The 23,542-nt window shown below is 36.1% G+C and overlaps 1 protein-coding gene across 5 annotated transcripts in view; it reads left to right on the plus strand.

Moving 5' to 3' along the window:
* Positions 1-23,542, plus strand: part of LOC129740284 (histone deacetylase 4-like) — a 198,149-nt gene that overhangs the window by 133,570 nt on the left and 41,037 nt on the right. For all 5 annotated transcript variants that reach the window (XM_055731898.1, XM_055731894.1, XM_055731897.1 and 2 more), the window contains exon 3: positions 20,795-20,928. In XM_055731898.1, coding sequence (XP_055587873.1) covers positions 20,795-20,928 — 134 coding nt within the window. The remainder of the gene's footprint in view (positions 1-20,794; positions 20,929-23,542) is intronic.

Genomic DNA, 23,542 nt, shown 5'->3' on the forward strand with positions numbered 1-23,542 from the left:
CTGAATGTATGTCTTTTGTAAAAATTGTATCGAAAACAAGCTCCTGTCGAAATCTAAGGTCTTTATCCTGATACAAAATAATATCTCTAATGATTTTAAGTTTTGTAAGACAAATCCCCATTCAATTTGGTTTGATAGTTTGTTTTTAAATGTAATTTTTACATATTTTCTGTACAAACTATACATTTTTTTTGAAACTTCATAAAAATTCTATAAAATTTTACAATGGCTAAAAAGTACTAGGGGAGGAGCGGGCTATATGCGCCTATTAAGCAGAACACTGATTTAATCAAATATCACATCGAATATGTGTACAAAAACTCTATACACGTGTGCAGGCATCTGTTTTCTATACATTGGAGTAATTTTTATGTTAAAATTCTCTTCTGTTTCCAAGAAAATGATTTTATTATAAGTGTTGTCTAAAATGCCGAACCTCAAACTGTGCGGGCTAAATGCGCCTATTTATGTTTTGAACAAAATTTCTGTTTTTTTGGGCAGTATTTCCGTATAATTTCATTGAAACTGCTAAAAAGCAATAATTTCCGTACTACAAAGCAGGAGTTTCATAAAAATCTATGTATATTATAATTTTATGGAATAAAACAAAAGTTAGGGTTGCCATACTATGGAGGCAGTTCATCCATGAGAAAAACTTTATCAAATCTGTTTTTAGATCGTTAATTCTCTCTTAAGATGTTATTCAGAGCTTAGATTTTAAGTTTCAATGATAAAAATCATTTATTTATTCTATTTAACCTGTTATTTTAGGATGGAGGCATTTTAGAAACATGATGGTGGCATACAAAAACACTCTATTATTCCACTATATAATCATTATTAAACCTCCACAAAAGCTGAAATATGTTTAATTTCTTAAGTTCATTTGAGTAAGAAACAAAAACCATCCTAGTTTTTGTTTTAAGCTTCTTTACGTATAATTTTTAAAATTCAAAATATTACATCAAAATGTTTCAAAACCTTGTACGATTTTTTAAATTTTTTTTTGAGATTGTGAATTCATAAAATTCTTTTTTGCCTTATGTTCTAAGCGTATAACTCTCAAAATGCATTGGTCATATAAGCTGTCTAGTCAGCCATTTCGTCAAACAGCCGTAGGGTCATTTAACCCGATAGGCCCATTTAGGAAACCTTTCCCCTACATTTTAGTTTCAAGATCAATTGAACCGGTCTCATTTTTGCAAAATTGTTGAAATTGTCGGAAAAACGAATAAATGCATTTTCGTTGGATTCGTTAAAAAAAATAGTGAAATTTGTCAATTTGATACGAACAGACTACGTGTTAGACGACGCCGAAGTATTTTTTAACAAGCTTTGGGATACTATTATTTGAAATTTGAGGCAGTTTAAATGGATTTTTTTATTCAAAAAAAAAAACGATTATAATAATATCGGGAAAATCATCATTTATAACCGGGAAAAACCGGGGGAAAACCGGGAAAAACTTTGGAATTTTTAAACGAAAAATCGCTAGCAACCCTGTGAATATCAACGATATCTTTTAATTTCTACAAGAATATCTGCATAGCTAAAAAATAGCTAAATATTTTCCTGCAATCTGATGATTTTAAGTTTTGTAAGACAAATCCTCATTCAAGTTGACAAGCTGATTTGATACTATGTTTCGATGTATTTTTTTAAATGTTTCTATACAATTATACAATTTTGTTCTAGAATTCTAGAAAATTTTCACAGTGGCTGAGTAGTCAAGATCAATTAAACCGGACTTATTTTTGCAAAATTGTTGAAATTGTGGAGCAAAACAACGATTAGATGCCAATTTCGTAACGTTCGTTTAAAAAAATCATGAAAACCTGTCAATTTGATACGAATAGATTATGTGTCAAGAGATGTCGAAGTATTTGTCATGATTTCTAGCCGGTTTACAAGTTTTGGGATACAATTGTTAAAAATTTGAGGCCCTTTACCTTGATTTTTTTATTCACCATGATTTTGTATTTAAAAAAACGAGTATAATAAATGAGAAAATCATCATTTATAACCGGGAAAAACTTTGGAATTTCAAAACAACAAATCGCAAGCAACCCTGCATGAAGTTTCACTGAGATCTTTTATGTGTGTGTTCGTTTTTTTTTCAGTAGATGTGTAATTGGACTGACGTTGTTAAAGATTTTCCTTTGTGTAGAAATCATTTAATGAAGAACATTTCAACGTTACTGTTCTACAAATTTGCTATCAATATGAAGACATACCCAAGTAACCAAAATCACATACTTACTTAATCTAGTACGTTAAAAAGTCCCATTTGGCTGAATAAAAGGTACTCGAGAAAAATGAAAACCGTTTTCCATAAGTGTTTGATTTGGACTTTTGAAAGAACATAAAATGTCTATAGAAGTAGCATAGATCATTTATGTGTGTTCCAAGTACCTTAAAAAACTGAGTATCAATTTGGCCTGTCGTGCTTTGTTACGAACTTCTTACGAACTGTGGTTCCATATAGAACTTCTTACGAATTTTTTGGTTCCATGCAGAACTTTTTGTGGAGGCTAAATCTAGAGGTAAAATCTGAATATCAATTTGGCCTATCGTGCTTTGTTACGAACTTCTTACGAACTTTTTGGTTCCATATAGAACTTCATACGAAATTTTTGGTTTCATGCAGATTTTTTTGTGGAGGCTGAATAGCTTTCTACTCAGCTTAAACTATGGGCTTTGGAAGTATCGATAAGAACTTAAATTTTCAGCTGAGTACAATGCTCTTCATTACTTAAAAAACGCTGAATAAGCTTCTACTTAAGAACCTGTTTTAAGGAACTTTTGGTTACTTGGAATCAAAGTAAGAATTTCCTCAGAGGAATTTTGTAGGATGCTCAACCGATTTTTATCATCAAATTGTTGGTCAATGGCCATGAAACATAGGGAAGTTTACAGAAATCGTCCAGCATTTTTGCGTTAGTGTTAAAATAATATGAAAATAATTGAGTGAAAGTTGGGAATAAGGGACGTTCAAAAGATCTCGATATTGAAAGACGTCTCTAAGCTATAGTAATGAATGAAAATTCCTTTTTAGCATTTTTGAATTTGCTTCATTCCAGGAATCTTTACCTGCGATTTTTATAAAATGCGTATTTAGATTTTTCTCGGTAATTTTTGGTGCTAAATCTGAGCGAAAAAAGGTTGCCGGTAACAAAATTCAGCAAAATTGCATGAAAGCTTAGACACTAGGTGCCGCCTTGTTTTTGAAAAAAACATCAGTCTAAGGTAGGCTTGCCAGATGGTTTTCAAAAAAAGCGGGACATTTTCAAAAAAAGAGGGACACAGCCGAAAAAAGTAGGAAATTCTTAAATCTGTTAGAAAAAGTCATGAAATGTGTGTACTAGACCGCTGCAAAAAATGACTTTTCGTTCCCATATGTTTTTCGATGCCTTTTGGGTCACCAAGCATCAGTGTAAAATTTGATATTATTTGGTTGATTCCCGAGTAAGCGCGACGCGTTTAAATTCTGAATGGGAGAAGAATTTTTTGCACATTAAATCATCCAGAAAATTCAAGTAAGCTTGAAATGAAGGTGGTCTTTGACTATTCTCAGTGTCTCTTAATCAAATATTCGAATTTCTTTGGGTCTCTTTCGGACGGAAAGTTGTCGTTAATAGCCTAGCGACCACCAAGACCAACATATTTGCCTTCGAAATGGACCAAAAGCGTCCAGAAGGTGGTAATTCCATCTTTCCGAAAAGTAAAAACATGCAACAAAGTCGCCCAATCACAAGTTTTCCCCGAAATACGAAACTCATTTTCCCAGTCATCGCTGCTGCTAGCAGCAGCCATCGAAATGCCAAATTCCGTTCCCTGGAAAATTTGGAGGGGGAAAAAGCTCTATGACCTTTTTAGACTAGGACTCGGCCGCGTAGTTTCACTCAGTGTGGGGATGGTGGCGAAATGTGGCAAAGTCTATTTTTAGATCGCCATCCCCCTTCCCAAACCGGGAGACCCCTAACATCAATCAGCCAGAAAGGGGTTTGTAAATAACCTCCACCATACATACTCATAGCTGGTTAGCAGCCGCCGGCTTTGCTCTGCGGCTGCCTTTGAGGCAAAAGCTGCCATTTTCTGTTATTTACCCCACGTAGTTCGCTTTTTTTTGGTTCCGGTTAGGAGCTTTCCACAGGAAGGCAATGCGGGAGGGAATCATTAGAATTCCAACTGTGTTACCGAAAATTGGCCCGTATCATGACATTTCCAGTTCCGTTTTTTTTCTCTTTTTGGGAGACGATATGGATGGAGACGACGCGCTCTCGGCTCGGGGAAGGACCAAGGAAGTTGGGTTGAGGACTAGCAGTCCATCATCATTATCAGGCACGCGAACTCCACCCTTGAATCCCGGTCGCAAGTTTCGGAAAGTAGTAGGTATAATACTTCATTGGTGGGAAAGGGCGAAAAAAGGGGTTGACGGAGCTATTGAGGCGTGTCAAAAGATTTCAAAATTGATCGAGTCGTTTCACATTTTGCATAAATATTGAATCAAAGTTATCCCACCTCTCTTGAATGTTAGAGTGAGGAAGAGCTCATCACGTTACGTTTTTTTTTGGAGAATCACTTGAAAACTGTTTTAGGCTACTAGCTTAGATGAAAATACAACAATAGACTTTTAAATTAAAAAAAGATTAAAAAGTGCCAGTAATAGAAATCAGCTGTGAATCACTTGAAAATTGTACGAGTTGAGTTCGAGCTTTAGGATGCCCTTGTATGTCGAAAAGATTTGTAGCTATTTGACAGCGAAAAGACCATCCTTTTTAATTTGTAAACTTTATTATGTCAAATTCCTTGAAAAATACACATTGAACAGTCGAAACGTCAATTGTAATTTTTTTTGTTGATTAAAAATATTCTGAGCAGCAAATAAGATAATTTAAGAAATTTCTCAAAATTTTCTCATCCTTAGATAAAAACTTATTTACAAAAACATAAACAAAGACTACGACAAGCCCCAAAAGAACCCCAAAACAAAATGATACAGCCTTCATACATTCTTCTCGTACCAACATTCCTTCATTTTTTCCAAGAAGTTTGTTGTTGGGATCGTGCCGAGGTGGGCGCGGCATTTAGGGTAGGTACTGCAACATTATACAACACACAGCAACAATAATAATACTACCCTGTAACAAACTTTCCTGGCCGCCCAATAGTCCAACCCAATTCCAGCGAGAAAAGGGGGGAGGGCGAACTTGCTTCGTCGTCGTCGTCGTCGTCATGTGTAATTTTCCTCCTGTGGTCAAGGGTAACTGGAATGTTGTTTGTCACTATTATTGTTTGGCAGCAGCACAAAGTCCGGTGGAAGTTTGTACGAGTAGGAGACTCCAGGAGAAAGGAATCCGAAAAATCTCCTTCCCTCCCACTACTCTCGGGTGGATCCCCAACTTTTAAAGGGGGCGGGCAAACGAAATGCAAAAGGATCCGGGAGAGCAGCCGGGCACGGGGCCATAGCGCGTGGAGTTGCTATTTTTAAACTAATCGATAGCAATATTATTCTTCTCTTCGTCGTTTTGTTGTTGTTGTCGTCGTCGTTATTGCTACAGGCAGGAACGTGACAGGGTGTAGTAACGAGAAAAGGGGCCGGGCAGGGGGTGGTGGAGAAAATTGTACTCGTCGCTCTCGCGACGCATACAACTTTTACTTCGGTGTGGTAGCTCATCGTGAAATACGAACAAGACTAGTGTGTTAGTGCGGGAAACCTGGACTGAAACTGATAACAACAGACCTATACCAGGAAGCTGAAGAGAGGTGAACACAGACAGGAGGACCATCTGTCTCGTTTGGCTTCACGGTGGGATTTTGGTGCCGAAATATTGGCACGTTTGGAAAAATTCAATCAACCGAAAGTCAATAACATTAAACTTGTAGATTTTATTGAAAAAATTTCAGCCAAAGTGTGAAATGGATACACGAAGACAGACAAAACAGAAAAAAAACTAGTACAAAACATTTTAGCCGAGTTTAGCTCACGGCAGTGTTTCAAAAAAGATAAAACTTCGACGAAATATTTTAGCCAAGTTCAGCTGTTACAAAAAAGAAATCACTGAGAACATTTGACCGGAGTTAAGCTCATGGCAATGTGAATAAAAAAAAACTTCGACAGAACATTTTAGCCGAGTTTAGCTCATGGCAGTGTTAGTAGAAAAGGAATCATGGAAACCACTTTAGTCGAGTTTAGCTCTTGGCACTGTTCCAAAAAATATAAAATTTCGACGAAACATTTTAGCCAAGTTTATCTCATGGAAGTGGTACAGAAAAGAAATCATTGAAAACATTTGGTCGGAGTTTAGCTCATGGCAATGTTCACAAAAAAAGGAAACTTTGACAGAACATTTTAGCCGATTTCAGCTCATGGTAGTGTTAACAAAAAAGGAATCATGGAAACACTTATATCGACTTTAGCTCATGGCAGTGTAAGCCAAAAAATAAAGCTTCAACAAAACACTTTAGCCGAGTTTAGCTCATGGAAGTGTTCCAATAAAGATAAAACTTCGACGAAGCATTTTAGCCGAGTTATGCTCATGGAAGTGTTACAAAATTTGAAATTATTGAGAACGTTTGACCGGAGTTTAGCTCATGGCAATGTTCACAAAAAAATGAAACTTTTACAGAACATTTTAGCCGAATTCAGCCCATGGCAGTATTAGTAAAAAAGGTATCATGGAAACACTTAAGTCGAGTTTAGCTCATGGAAATGTTAGATAAAAAATAAAACTTTGACAAAACACTTTAGCCGAGTTTAGCTCATGGCAGTGTTTCAAAAAGATAAAACTGTTCACAAAAAAAAATAAATCTTTTACAGAACATTTCAGCCGAGTTTAGCTCATGGCAGTATTAACAAAAAAGGATCCATGGAAAACACTTTAGTCGAGTTTAGCTCATGGCAGTGTCAGCCAAAAAATGAACTTCGATAAAACACTTTAGCCGAGTTTAGCTCATGGCAGTGTGAGTAAAATAGGAATCATGGAAAACATTTTAGTCGAGTTTAGCTCTTGGCAGTGTTCCAAAAAATATAAAACTTCGACGAAACATTTTAGCCAAGTTTATCTCACGGAAGTGATACAAAAAAAAATCATTGAAAACATTTGGTCGGAGTTAAGCTCATGGCAATGTTTACAAAAAAATGAAACTTTTACAGAACATTTTACCGGGTTCAGCTCATGGTAGTGTTAACAAAAAAGGAATCATGGAAAACACTTAAGTCGACTTTAGCTCATGGCAGTGTTAGCCAAAAAATAAAACTTCAACAAAACACTTTAGCCGAGTTTAGCTCATGGAAGTGTTCCAATAAAGATAAAACTTCGACGAAGCATTTTAGCCGAGTTATGCTCATGGAAGTGTTACAAAATTTGAAATTATTGAGAACGTTTGACCGGAGTTTAGCTCATGGCAATGTCCACAAAAAAAATGAAACTTTGACAGAACATTTTAGTCGAGTTTAGTTCATGGCAGTGTTAACAAAAAGGAATAATAGAAAACACTTTAGTCGAGTTTAGCTCATGGCAGTGTAAGCCAAAAAATAAAACTTTGACAAAACACTTTAGCCGAGTTTAGCTCACGGCAGTGTTCCAAAAAAGATAAAGCTTAGACGAAATATTTAAGCCGAGTTTAGCTCATGAAAGTGTGACAAAAAAGAAATTATTGAGAAAATTTGACCGTAGTTAGGTCATGGCAGTGTTCACAAAAAAATTAAAGATTGACAAAACGTTTTAGCCAAGTTTAGCTCATGGCAGTGTGAGTAAAATAGGAATCATGGAAAACACTTTAGTCGAGTTTAGCTCTTGGCAGTGTTCCAAAAAACTTCGACGAAACATTTTAGCCGAGTTTATCTCATGGAAGTGTTACTAAACAGAAATCGTTGAGAACATTTGGTCGGAGATTAGCTCATGGCAATGTTCACAAAAAAATTAACTTTGACAGAAAATTTTAGCCGAGTTTAGCTCATGGCAGTGTTTGAAAATAAGAAATCATGGTAAACACTTTAGTCGAGTTAAACTCATGGCAGTGTTAGCCAAAAAATAAAACTTCGACAAAACACCTCAGCCGAGTTTAGCTCACGGCAGTGTTCTAAAAAGGTTAAACTTAGTCGAAATATTTTAGCCGAGTTCAGCTCATAGCAGTGTTCCAATAAAGATTAAACTTCGACGAGATCCGAAAGATTTTGAAAATATTACTCAAAAATTATAATTAGAATATATTATTAAAATTTCTCACAGCTTTGCAGTTTAAGCAAAAAATCATACCTTAAAGATAAAACATCCAATTTTGGCTTGGCTTCGCTCTAACTCATTTCTCAATGAAACGATTTTCCAAACTAAAATTTTAGTTTTTTCTCGTTAATTTCATTATTTGTATCGTAGAACCTACTTGGTCTCTCATAATCTCAGTTTTTTTGTATATTGGAATGATGATTAAGATGCTTTGAATCGCCGCTTCGGGTCTTATTGATCCGAACAACTTTTGAAGGTTAACATCAGCATAAAAGGATTTTTTTTAAAGATTTATTAGAATGCCTTAAGTTTTTATAAAACATCAAAAGTATTTTTTGTCCAATGTTAGCTTGCGAGAGAACAAGTTCCCAGTTGTATTTTGAGTCATAAGATGGTCCACAATTCTGTCAAATGATAGATTGCGAGATGAAAAGTCATTAAAGTCGTATTTTGTATCAAAAGATGGCATGAGGAAAAATCTTTAATCATTTTTGTGTCAAAAGGTCGCTTGCAAGAGGACAAATCTTCAATAGTATTTCATATCAAAAGATGCTTTACGAGAGAAAAAAAGTCTCCCATAGTTTTTTGTGTTAAAAGGTGGCTTGCGAGAGGACAAGTCCACATTGAAATTTAGAATTAAGATGGCTTGCGGGAGAACAAGTCTTCGATAGTATTTTGTATCAAAAAATAATTTGCAAGAGGACAAACTCCTAATAGTTTTTTTTATCATCAAAAGGGACTTGCGAGAGGACAAGCTCACAAAAATGATTTACGCGAGGACAAGTTCACAATAACATTTTCAATCAAAAATGGCTGCCAAGAAGACAAGGCTTTAATTGTATTTTGTTTTTTGGCTTGCGAGAGGACAGGTTCCCAACAGTTTTAATGTCAAAAGATGTCATAATAACATTTTGAATCTAGGACAAGTCTTCAAAAGTATTTTTTATCGAAAGATGCTTTCGAGAGCATGAGTTCCCAATAGTTTTCCTTGTCAAAAGATGGCTTCTGCGTGGACAAGGTCCCAAAAACCCCAAGCTTGCAAGAGGAATTCTTCTACAGTTTTGCGAGAGTTCCAAATAGTTTTTTGTGTGAAAAAGTGGCTTGCGTGAGGACAAGATTATAATAGTATTTTCTTCACAATAGCATTTGGAATAAAAAGATGGCTTGCAAGAGGATAAGTCTTCAAATATATTTTTTTATGAAAAAATAGGCTTGAGAGAGTTCCAAATAGTTTTTTGTGTAAAAAACTGGCTTGCGAAAGGACAAGATCATAGTAGTATTTTGTTCACAATAACATTTAGAATAAATATATGGCTTGCAAGAGGAAAATTCTTCAAATATATGTTTTATCAAAACATGGCTTGCGAGAGTATGAAATATTTTTTTTTGTCGAAAAGTGACTTGCGAGAGGACAAGATCATAATAGAATTTTCTTCACAATAACATTTAGAATAAAAAGATAGCTTGCGAGAGGACAAGTTTTTAAATATATTTTTTATCAAAAAATGTCTTGCGAGAGTTTCAAATAGGTTTTTGTGTCAAAAGTTGGCTTGCGAGAGGACAAGATTACAATAGTATTTTGTTCACAATAACATTTAGAATAAAAAGATGGCTTGCAAGAGGACAAGTCTTCAATTATATTTTTTACCAAAAAATGGCTTCCAAAAGCCCAATTAGTTTTTTGTGTCCAAAAGTAGCTTGCGAGAGGACAATATCAAAATAGTATTTTGTTCACAATAACATTCCGAACAAAAATTAGGTTTCGAGAGGACAAGTCTTCAAATATATTTTTTTTATCAAAAAATGACTTGCGAGAGTTCCAAATAGTTTTTTGTGTCGAAAAGTGGTTTTCAAGAGGACAAGTCTTCAAATATATTTTTTTATCAAAAATTGGCTTGTAGTAGTTCCAAATAGTTTTTCTTGTCAAAAGGGACTTGCGATAAGACAAGATCATAATGATATTTTGTTCACACTAACATTTGAAATGAAAGGATGGCTTGTAAGAGGACAAGTCTTCAAATATATTTGTATCAAAAAATGGCCTGCGAGCGTTCCAAATAGTTTTTTGTGTCGAAAAGTGGCTTGCGAGAGGACAAGTTTTCAAATATATTTTCTATCAAAAAAAAATTTCCTGCGAAAGATCCAAATAGTATTTTGTGTCAAAAAGTGGCTAGCGAGAGGACAAGATCATAATAGTATTTTGTTCACAATAACATTTAGAATAAAAAGATGACTTGCGAGAGGACAAGTCTTCATATATATTTTTTTATCAAAAAATGGCTTGCGAAAGTTCCAAATAGTTTTTTTGTGTCAAAAAGTGGCTTGCGAGAGGACAAGTCTTCAAATATTTTTTTTTATCAAAAAATGGCTTGCGAGAGTTCCAAATAGTTTTTTGTGTCGAAAAGTGGCGTGCGAAAGGACAAGTCTTCAAAGCTATTTTTTATCAAAACATGGCCCGCGAGAGTTCCAAATAGCTTTTTGTGTCAAAAAGTGGCTTGCGCGAGGACAAGATCATAGTAGTATTTTGTTCACAATAACATTTAGAATTAAAAATATGGCTTGCGAGAGGACAAGCCTTCAAAGTATTTTGTATAAGATGGCTTGCAAAAGAACAAATCCAAAATAACATTGAGAATTAAAAGATGAGATGACAAGCCCTCAGTTGTATTTCGGTTCAAAAGATGGCTTGCGAGAGGACAAATCCTCAAATTCTTTTTGTGTCAAAAAGTGACTTGCAAGATAACAAGACACCAATAATATTTTGTATCAAGGATGGCTTGCGAGAGGACAAGTTTTTGTATCAAATGATTGCTTGGGAAAGGACAAGTCTTTAAGATTATTTTGTATCACAAGATGTCTTGCGAGAGGACAATTCCCTAACAGTTTCTGTATCAAAAGGTTGTTTGCAAGGAGGCAAGTCCCCAACAGTTTTTTTGTGTCAATTATAGAAAATTAAGTATTCGCTACTTCCTGTTCGCTGTTCCTGTACCCAAGGAACCCTCCTAAAATGCCAGGGCTCTTTCAAACTGCAAACTTTTTGTCTATTTTCAGGTGAAAATGAGATTATGTTTTGACTAGCTATTACTGCTTAAAAGCGTCATCATAAAAAAACTTAGCAAATTTACTTCATTATCAAAATTTGTTTGCTCCTGAGCATCCGGCTAAAATCTACTGTTGTTTTGGTGATGGATCATCCTCACATCCTAGCAACTGATCGTTTCACCCGAACAATCAATTGACCCTCAACCTGAAAGCAATCAAATATATGTATCCACATTTATTGCTCAGCATTAAGTGAACTGTAAGTTCCCTCCGTCATCAGCGGGGATTCCTTCGAATCCATACTCTTATTACTTTCTTCATGTTAATACCATCGCTCACTTTCCTTTTCCGAAGGGAAAAGTAATGTTGGTGGTAGCAATACGCTTAACAGTCCGATTGTGTAGGTCCCGATGGAAAGTTCTCGCTCTAAATGACAACAAAATACTGTATGTATATCTGTTCCAAAAAAAACCTGAAAGCCCACCCGTCTTTTGAAGGCAGAGCCTTTTTCGTTGAAATCTTTCAAGGACACCACGCCACGGATACTCTTCCTTCCTTTTTCCGATTTCCGCCCACTTTCCAAATACTTGGACCGGAAACCGTTTCGCATCGGTATGCGTGAACGAAATTCCAGTTGTACGACTGCCCCAACTCAAATCCCAGTTTCCTACTATGTAGCGAGCTAGCTAGAGACGAGAGCATCAAGGACGTGATGCAACAACGTGAACGAAAGAAAGGAAGGAAAAAGCCGAGAAACACCAAGCATGACACTTGTTGGCTTTTGTTATTGTTATCATTTTTTTTTTGTTCCGGTTTCCGGGGAAGTTTTACGAAGATAATAGTCCAGCATTCATCCTCTCCGGGGCAAAGTTGCTGGAAGATGAAATTGATATTGGCCCCGGTGCCGGAAATAGAATTCAAGCGAACTGCTGCGAGTGTTGCTGCTGCTCACAAATTAGTCCTCCCCGGCAGGATTTGCGAAAGGACTCTAATGAATTCGCAGGAATATTGAAAGCGTTTCTGTGCGTTCGTTTGCTCGTTTGGTCTATCCTTAAAACGTAATTTGAGGAGAGCGGACAGAAAAAAATGATTTTTGTGGAATGCGTCGCTATCGAAACCGAGTTCTCTATCTCAGGTGGCAGTCTTACTTTGAAGCTACTTGTGAAAGTGAGTTGTGCCATCGTAATTTAATTCAGTGAGCCGAAACATGAAAATTTTGTGAAATTAGACTCAAGTAGCTCGAAATTAAGGAAACTTTAGCGAATAGCAAAAAATATAAAATCCTTCGGCATTTTTGCTGAAGGATTTTATGTTTTTAGTGGTTTTTTTTAATTTGGAATATTGAGTCATTTATGTCGGAGTACTAGGTTTTTCGTCAGCATATTGTGTCAATATCGCAACAGTGTTTAGAAATTGTTGTCGGAACAATAAAACATCTTGAATAGTTTGTAGGATACTTCGCCCATGCTTTGGAAACCTCCAAGAAAGGCCGATATCTGTAACTAGCCGGGCAGAGTCCATAGAGTGGTATACCATGGACAACGTTCAGAAAATGTCCTGGGACATGAATGTTCTCAAGATTCCTTTAAAAATAATCACGAAGTTTCTACTTAAATCACGAAATAACGCATACTGCAATTAAAAAAACAACAACAAGATTCACGGAGTAAGGAAAACGACCAAAAACGTGGTTATTTTAGTTTTTTTTTCAACTTTGGAATATTGAGTTATTTATGTCGGAGTTCTAAGTCATTTATGTCGCAATATTGTGTCAATAATGCCGAAGTACTGTAAAAATGATGTGTGAATAGATTTTATTTACATTGAAATATTGAGTCATTCATGTCGGAGTTCTAAGTCATTTATGTCACAATATTACGTTAATAATGCCGAAGTACTGAAAAAATGTATGTCGGAAAAGACTGACAACGGAATACCACGAACAACATTCAGAAAATGTTCTGCGACATGAATGTTCACAAGTTTCCTTTAACAATAATGACGAAATACCTACTTAAATTACGAAAAAACGCATATTGAAATTAAAAAGAACAACAATAGAATTCAACGCAGTAAGAAGAACAATTTGAATTTTTTTTTTATTTTTTTTTCTTTTTCAACTTTGGAATGTTTAGTCATTCATGTCGGAGTTCTAGGTCATTTATTTCAGAATATTGCGTCAATAATGCCGAAGTACTGAAAAAATGTATGTCGGAATAGATTTTTTACTTTAGAATATAGATTCATTCATGTCGGAGTTCTAAGTCATTTATTTCAGAATATTGCGTCAATAATGCCGAAGTACTGAAAAAACATATGTCAGAATAGTTTTTGTTCTACTTTGGATTATTGTGTCAGTAATGACGAGGTAGTGAAAAATTCATGTTCGAAAGATTTTTTCACTTGGGAATATTGAGTCATTCACGTCGGAGTACTAATTTATTTACACCGAGATATTGTGTCAATTACGTCGAAGTGCTGAGCTGAGACATTTATGTTGGAATAGAAAGTTGTCTAGCGCAGTGTCATGAAATGTTATCATGTTTCCTTTAAAAATAATCACGGAACATCTACTTAAATCAAGAAAAAATTTCACAATAAAATTAAAAAAAAAAAAAACAAAAATAACATTCAACGTTGTAGGGAAAATAATCTGAAAACGAGGTTATTTTAGTTTTTTCTACCTCGGAATATTGAGTTATTCATATCGGAGTTCTAAGTAATTTTTGTCGCAATATTACGTCAATAATGCCGAAATACTGAAAAAATGTATATCGGAATCTAATTTTTTAAATTTGGAATATTGAGTCATTTATGTCGGAGTTCTAAGTCATTTATGTCGCAATATTGCGTCAATAATGCCGAAGTATTGAAATAATGTATGTCGGAATAAATTGTTTTTACTTTGGAATATTGAGTCATTCATGTCGAAGTTCTAAGTCATTTATTTCAGAATATTGCGTCAATAATGCCGAAGTACTGAAAAAATGTATGTCAGAATAGTTTTTTTCTACTTTGGATTATTGTCGCAAGTAGTGAAAAATTCATGTTCGAATTTTTTTTTTTTACTTTGGAATATTGAGTCATTCACGTCGAAGTACTAAGTTATTTACGCCGGGATATTGTGTCAATTACGTCGAAGTACTGAGACATTAATGTAAATTGGAAGTTGTTTAGCGCAGTGTCATGAAATGTTCTCAAGTTTCCTTTAAAAATAATCATTGAACACCTACTTAAATTACGAAAAAAAACGCACACTGCAATTAAAAAAACAACAAGAACATTCAACGGAGTTAGAAAAACAACCTGAAAATTTGGTTATTTTAGTTTTTTCTCAACTTTGGAATATTGAGTCATTCATGTCGGAGTTCTAAGTCATTTATGTGGCAATATTGCGTCAATAATGCCGAATTACTGAAAAATGTATGTCGAAATAGATTTTTTACTTTGAAATGTTGAGTCATTTATGTCGGAGTTCTTAGTCATTTATGTCGCATTATTGCGTCAATTATGCCGAAGTACTGAACAAATTATGTTGGAATTGATTTTTTTTTCTTTTCAGTCATTTATGTCGCAATATTGCGTCAATAATGCTGAAGAACTGAAAAAATGTATGTCGGAATAGATTTTTTACTTTGGAATATTTAGTCATTCATGTCGGAGTTCCAAGTCATTTATGTAGCAATATTGCGTAAATAATGCCAAAGTACTGAAAAAAAATATTTCGGATTAGATTTTTTTTTACTTTGGAAAATTGAATCATTTATGTCGGAGTAATAAGTTATTTAAGTTCTGATATTGTGTCTAGCACAGTGTCATAAAATACTTATACTATTGTCCTTCATTAGTCTCTCAGTGAAACTGGAATGTCTGTAACTTGTCAGACAAAGTCCATGGCGTAGTATACCGCGAACAACGTCCAGGTGATGTTCCTAGGACACGGACATGGACAAGTGAATTTCCAAAGAAAATGGTCTCGAAATTTGTGCTAAATCTCGATAAAACGCTTACATCGATTGAAAACAGTATTACAGAATTGATACATCGTTGAATATAAAATCACAAAATAGAACTGGTTCAAAATATGAAAAAAATCAATCCAATTTATCAATCTTACATCTCTAACGCTGGAATTCTGAGCAATTCATGCCTGAATAATTTGTTTACTTGCCTAGATTCAGAAAATACCCATGCTTGGACAACCTTTTAGGGATATCAATTTCTCACCTGCCAGTGTTGTTTTTAGTTTTTTGCCTGTGGAATATTTTGGTTTTCCTGTCGTAGTTCTGAATTATTTACGTTGAAATATTGTGTCAGTAATATCGAAGCACGGAGTAATGAACTTCTGAACAGTAAGTTACTAGAGCAGCTTCGTGAAATACTCCGGCCTTGCCTGGAAGACCTCTCTGTAAGAACTATCACCTTGTATTTAACTTGTCAGACATAGAAATTGGCTAAATTATCAGAGAAAATGGTCAATGAACTCGTCTCAAATCTCGAAAAACGAAACAAAACGCAAATAACGAAAAACTGTTCTAAATTTAGAACCAAAATGGTGGAGAATTCATGATGTGGCAACGTTAAACTCCTACTCCGACATCTTTTTCGTGTTCGTTTTTGTTTGGGCCTAATCCCAAGGGTACGACGACTGACTCGTCCGTTCGGCTGACCTTCGTCTAACATGCTAAATCATGAATTCATTCGGGTCAGCGTTAAGTAGGATCATCGATCTCTCGCTCCGACAACGTTTTCGTATCCGTTTTACGAAATTTACGATTGGCTTATCTTTACGGATCCTTAATTCGATCCCAAATGGATTTGGTCTCTGTCATGGTTTTATACAGCTCATATTCCGTGTGATGAGGGATGGAAAATGTCCTACTCCGACAGCTTCTTTTTAAAAAATATAATCGTAAGGGTAAGTCAACTAACTGATCCTTCCCCGGACCTTTTGTTGACTTGGATATAAATGCATTTTGTTATGAATTTAGCAAGTTGTGATCTTTGGTGTAATGTGATATTAGAAAACTCCTACTCCGACATGCCTTCGTGCCTCCGTTTGTGTCATTGAAATTCTTAGTTTATCTACGAAATCGTAATCTTTGTCATGATTATGTTCGGCTTCTTTCTCGTGTGATGTGGCAATGTAAAACTCTTACTCCAACATCTTCTTCGTGTTCGTTTTTTAGTTGGCCTAATCCCGAGGGTACGACGACTGAGCTGTCCATCCACCTGACCTTCATCAACTTGCTAAATCATGAATTCAGTCGGTCCGACAGAAAGTAGGATCATCGATCTGTTGTTGTTGTTTGAAATAAACCCTATCATGAAATTTGAGATTGGCTCATCTTTCCGGATCCGGATTAATTAACCTAGCAGATCTGGTCATGGTTTTAAAGACCTCCTATTCCGTGTGATGAGGGATAGAAAGTGTCCTACTCCGACAGCTTCTTTTTAACGCCCTAATCGTAAGAGTACGAAGACTAACTCATCATTCCCCGAACCTTAAGTTGACTTGGATGAACATGAATTTTATTTTGAATTTAGCAAGTTGCGAACTTTGGTGCCTCCTCTCCTCCTCCGATATGCCTTCGTGCTTCCGTTTGTGTCATGAGATCCCTTAGAATTCTTAGTTTATCTAAGAAATTGTGATCTTTGTCATGATTTTATTCCGCTTCTTTTTCGCGTGATGTGGCAACCTAAAAATCCAACTCCGACAGCTTATTCGAATCAGCTTTCAAGCAAATCTAATTGGCAATGAGATATGACGACTATCTCATCGTTCGGCACTTCCAGTTTATTTGCGAAATAAATTATTTTATTATGAATTAAGATAGTTTCGACCTTTGGTGCCAATGGAAAATTCCTACTCCGACAAATTTATCGTTTCCGTTTTGAAATGGATCCTTTCGTAAGGCCAAAAAGAGAGATCCTTTTCCATAGAGGACCTTTAGTTGACTTGGATTAACATGAATTTTGTTATGAATTTACCAAGTTGCGAACTTTGGTGTAGTGTGGCACTAGAAAACTCCTACTCCGACATGCCTTCGTGCCTCCGTTTGGTCATGAGAGTCCTAAGAATCCTTAGTTCATCTACGGATTGTGATCTTTGTCTTAATTTTATTCCGCTTCTTTCTCGTGTGATGTGGCAACGTGAAACTCCTACTCCGACAGCTTATTCGACAGCTTTCAAGCAAACCTAATGGAACAAGCAGGTTTGACGACACCCCCAGTGGATTTGCGAAAAACAGAATTTTATTATGAATTTAGAGAGTTCCGACCTTTGGTCCCAATGGAGAACTCCTACTCCGACAAATTGTTCGTGTCCTTTCGTGAGGTTAAAAAGAAAGATGAACGTAAATCCCATTCTCTATCATGATTTGATACACCTCCTTCTGTTTCGTATGAAGTGGCAACTTTTAGCTCCTACTACTTGACAGATTCTTCGTGCATTCCTTGAAATAGGCAAATCAGCCCCAATCAGGGAAGGGCAATTCCGATGTTACAAATCAACACCGAATCTATCATATCTGTTGCAGCGCAACATGATGAGTGGAATCATTGAAATTCTCGGAATAGCCGGGCTAATCCTAGAGTCATAGAGAAGCACCAAAAAATAAAACATTCCATTGGACTGCATACATGTGAGCTTCATTTCGATTTCTGCTCACTGACACAACCGAATCAAAATTAGAAAAACAAACCTCCCAACAACGTGCTTGCTTACGTTACGGGTTTAAAACTGTTTGAAAACTGATTATATTTATAACAACCCGAGAGCGGGCGGTTTCTCGCTGAGTTTATACAACAGCTAGCCAGCCAAAAAAGTGGGGGTTTATTTATAAACACTCGAGGCGGCTATTTTTAGCCCCGGCACAGCAGAAGTCAAACCGCGGCATCAACACCAAACTAAAACATACTCGTATCTCCTGCCATGCTGACTGGTTCTACACTTGTGATGTGATTTCGTCGTTGTTGTTGTTATTGTTGATATTTCCCGATATGTGAAATTGAAATTTCGGATGCCCGCTTCTAGGTGTTTTGGCCCGGTTGGTCGATTTTTGAATGTTTTATTTTATCCTCACGAGAGCAGATGCATCTTTTTTCTTGAGGAAGGGATTTGCTTTTTGGGGGAAATGTGGAAGGGAAAACCTGCACAAATAGAAAACGATGATCCACACACTGTGAAGAAAGCGTTCACCGCAGCTATAATTACCCATCTTTACCTCGATCAGAATTGAAAACAGAACCAATCGAAGACGAAATGACGCGTCCATCTTGCAGTTTGGTTTAGAACTCTAAATTTGAAGTGCAAAATGCATTTTTTGCCATGAATGCATTCAAATGTATCATTTTGTAAATTTGTCCTTGAAAAAGACGTAACGAAATATCGAAACGTTGGGTAATAGGCATCGTTTTGCAATATTTGAGATTTTGAAATCAGATTCAGCTTCAGAATTCAGATTCAGAATTCAGACTCAGAATTCAGAATTCAGATTCAGAATTCAGATTCAGAATTCAGATTCAGAATTCAGATTCAGAATTCAGATTCAGAATTCAGATTCAGAATTCAGATTCAGAATTCAGATTCAGAATTCAGATTCAGAATTCAGATTCAGAATTCAGATTCAGAATTCAGATTCAGAATTCAGATTCAGAATTCAGATTCAGAATTCAGATTCAGAATTCAGATTCAGAATTCAGATTCAGAATTCAGATTCAGAATTCAGATTCAGAATTCAGATTCAGAATTCAGATTCAGAATTCAGATTCAGAATTCAGATTCAGAATTCAGATTCAGAATTCAGATTCAGAATTCAGATTCAGAATTCAGATTCAGAATTCAGATTCAGAATTCAGATTCAGAATTCAGATTCAGAATTCAGATTCAGAATTCAGATTCAGAATTCAGATTCAGAATTCAGATTCAGAATTCAGATTCAGAATTCAGATTCAGAATTCAGATTCAGAATTCAGATTCAGAATTCAGATTCAGAATTCAGATTCAGAATTCAGATTCAGAATTCAGATTCAGAATTCAGATTCAGAATTCAGATTCAGAATTCAGATTCAGAATTCAGATTCAGAATTCAGATTCAGAATTCAGATTCAGAATTCAGATTCAGAATTCAGATTCAGAATTCAGATTCAGAATTCAGATTCAGAATTCAGATTCAGAATTCAGATTCAGAATTCAGATTCAGAATTCAGATTCAGAATTCAGATTCAGATTCAGAATTCAGATTCAGAATTCAGATTCAGAATTCAGATTCAGAATTCAGATTCAGAATTCAGATTCAGAATTCAGATTCAGAATTCAGATTCAGAATTCAGATTCAGAATTCAGATTCAGAATTCAGATTCAGAATTCAGATTCAGAATTCAGATTCAGATTCAGAATTCAAATTCAGAATTCAGATTCAGAACTCAGATTCAGAATTCAGATTCAGAATTCAGATTCAGAATTCAGATTCAGAATTCAGATTTAGAATTCAGAATCAGAATTCAGATTCAGAATTCAGATTCAAAATTCATATTCAGAATTCAGATTCAGATTCAGAATTCAGACTCAGAATTCAGATTCAGATTCAGGATTCAGATTCAGAATTCAGATTCAGAATTCAGATTCAGAATTCAGATTCAGAATTCAGATTCAGAATTCATATTCAGAATTCAGATTCAGAATTCAGATTTTTAACCTGCTTTTGACAACTTTCATCATTTAGCTATTCGACCTCTTTGTCCCGATGATCAATTCAGTTCAACGACTTTCAGATTCCCAAAAAAAACCCTTTATCTAAATCCAAACTATGTTTCGAAGAACTTCGAATGGGGAACAAAAAATCCTCAACAAGAAACGCAAAAACGTTAGCACTAAATAACACGACCAAATTCGACACTGACGAAAGCACGCAGCAGCAGACACTTGACATGAAAAATTCCTAAACAAGTGCTCTTCCGTCTGCCTATCTGTTTCTGTTTCTGTTTCGACTCCGACATAGGGTAGAGTAAAACTTCTGCCGCGAACGCCGCGAAATTTTCCCATGGGTCTAATTTTAGAACCCACAGAAGTGTTCCTACATATGCTATGATGCCGTATGTAATTTTCACTTCCCCGCGCGTCGCGATCATCCTTCCGGAAATGTTTTTCCTTACGTTGATCCGTCTTTCTCGTCGTCGTACTGCGTAGAGGTTTTTCCGATGAATGCGAAAAACGGTCGCATTTCCCCCTTGTTTTTTTTTACTTAGTTTGACGATCGCTGCATGGAGCAGTTTTCATGAACATTTAGTAGGCAATCTGGCAACTACACAATCAGCCGAGATCAACGCCACTTGTCTTACTCTTCTAATGGGAACTTTTGTAATGGATTTTTTTACGCCTTGATGACAGATTTGAAACATTTTTAAGGGCCCTTCTATAGTATACTACTTAAAGGGTTCGTTAGCCATAATTCTTGAATGTCCACACCCTTGTTGTCACCAGAAAGTTTAATTTGTTTTTTCTTCTTCTGATTTTGTTCCAGAAATGGCCCGCGATTCAACGATGGGACGCGATCGGGTGCTGGTGGTGCCCAGTACCGGAATAGCGCTGGATACGCCCTCGACGTCACAGCCGGCAGGTCCCGGCATGAACGACATCAACCAGCAGATCCTGGAGGTAAGTTCTAGCTGAAATGACCCAAAATACTGAAAAGTGCCAAATTTAATCGGTCTCCAATCAATCGGTCGCCTGATCTTGATCCTTAATCCTGAATTCGATCGTTAATCGGACTCTGATCCAAATTCTGCATTTAGATCTTGGGATCGTGATCCCGATTCTGATCTCGAGTCCTGAATCTGGGTTCGGAGTTTTGTTTGCATAATGATCCTGCAACTTGACTCTAATCCTAAAGTCTGCTTCATTTAATATTGGAACAAATTCTTTTGCTCATTGTGGCGCTCCTAGTGGACGGATTTGGAAACTTTTTTCACCCACGTGTCGGGAAATTCATTACCTTTCACCATGTATTTATGTCATAACACCAAACGATAGCATTTTGTAAACAACCGCCATGGAAGCCGAACGGAGAGATCAAATTGTGCACAGTTTTCTTGAAAATCCATTGTTGTCGGCATCGAAGCTAGCTAAACAGCTTAAAATTCCCAGAAATACCGTATGGCGTGTTATACTGCTTGATAACATTGACGACGGCTCGGAAGCCGCATTCGAAGCGTCGGAGTGGAACTGTCGACCGGAAACTGCGTGGGAAAGTCATCAAGGCCGTCAAGAGGAATCCCAATCTTTCAAACCGCGATTTGGCCAATAATTTGGCGGTTCCAGGCCGCTCACAGTACGCACAGTGCGACGAATTCGTCTCCGGGAAGGAATAAGGTCATTCCGAGCCAGCAAACAGCCAAATCGGACGCTGAAGCAGAACAATGTGGCCAGAATCCGTGCTCGAAAGCTGTACGACCAAGTGCTGACCAAGTTCGACGGATTTAAAGTCTGCTTCATTTAATATTGGAACACAAACAATTGCGTGTAGTTCAGTCATTTATTAACGAATTCATAATTTGTTTTTCATACAAATGTAGCATTTTCTTTACTCTTTCATAAAAAAAATTAAAAAAATTATTCATTGCTGTTTCGAAGAAATTCTCGTACTCGTACTCGTAAGAAAACTGTGCACAATTTGATCTCTCCGTTCGGCTTCCATGGCGGTTGTTTACAAAATGCTATCGTTTGGTGTTATGACATAAATACATGGTGAAAGGTAATGAATTTCCCGACACGTGGGTGAAAAAAGTTTCCAAATCCGTCCACTAGGAGCGCCACAATGAGCAAAAGAATTTGTTCCAATATTAAATGAAGCAGACTTTAAATCATGATCTTGGACCCTGGTTCATTATTTCAGACACTGGACCATGATCCTAAATTAAGGATTCTGGACCATTCTTCCGGATACCGATTGCGACTTTTAAGTTTGGATCAAAATTCTCATCCTGAGGATCCTGAATCATTGTCTTAGATTTTGTTCCCAGATTCTGATTTCTTGATCCTGATCTAGGTTCGTGGGTTCAGATCTAGATTTTAGATCTTGAATCTTTATCCGGCCTTGTGATACTGGATCCTTGTATCGGATCTTGATTGCGGACCTTGATACTGATCCTGATCCCTGATCTCAGATCCTAGACACTAACTGTAAACTTTGATACTGATCCAGGATAATGATTTTCGATCTAGGGTTCATGTTCCTGGTTGTGCAGGGTTGCTAGCGAACCGGGAAAACCGGGAATACCGGGAAAAACTTTGGAATTTCATCGCGTCACCGGGAAACCGGGAAAAAACCGGGAATTTTGGCACCTAACCGGGAAAATTGTCATGTTTGAAAAATTTTCACTGAATTTCCATAATAGTTTTAAATTTAAATCTAAATGTCAGAGAAGTTTTCGACAGTCTCGATATAGATTGACATCATCAACGCTTATTTCCGTTCATTAGTTAACAATTTTGCGGAACGAATAAGAGGTAACTAATTTTTTCTCTCCCCGCAAACATGCTCCATTTTAAGCATACCTCAAGTATTATACATTTAAAAGCGAAACTATAACCAACAAAATTAAATACAAATTGTTTGGTAACTCAATGATACCAAGTTGGTACAATTTGAACCAGTGATTTCTGATAGATATATACATATTGCCGTTCCAAGCAAGATCGTCCCATGTGAAAAAACGTGCAAACGAGAAAAACGCGATTGAAATTTCAGCTATATTTCCAATTTTTCACTCAAACTACAATGTTACAATGTTTTTTGCTAAAAAATTACATTTCCTTCAAAATACAGCAAATTAGAGTAAAAAATGCTCCATGTGACACTTTTGCGTAGAATCAGAACGCATACCGGTGCTATTTCTACGAAAAACTGTCACGCGGCTACAATTTTATATATTTTTTTAAGGCTCGTATAGTTTCTATTTTTCACAAAAACTCAAGTTAAACCGTAATTTGAGATATACGTTCCTTTTTGTTAATAAAAATGTATCTATAGTTGAGTATGGATCCTGTAAGTAGTGCCAACCGAAAAGTATTTTGTGAAAATTTCTCTAAATAAAACACTCAAGGCTTCTCGCTCCTCCTCCGTCCTCTATTCTAGTGGTCTTTTCAGTGAATAACATTATATTCAAAACTTTAAACTCATCTTTAGAGAATTTTTTGATAAAGTTTGCATTTTTCGAAGAATTTTTCTCTAGTGTGACATTCTTGCGTAGAACTATCAACATCGAGACAA

This window comes from Uranotaenia lowii, chromosome 1 (assembly GCF_029784155.1).
Source record: "Uranotaenia lowii strain MFRU-FL chromosome 1, ASM2978415v1, whole genome shotgun sequence".
NCBI lineage: Eukaryota > Metazoa > Arthropoda > Insecta > Diptera > Culicidae > Uranotaenia > Uranotaenia lowii.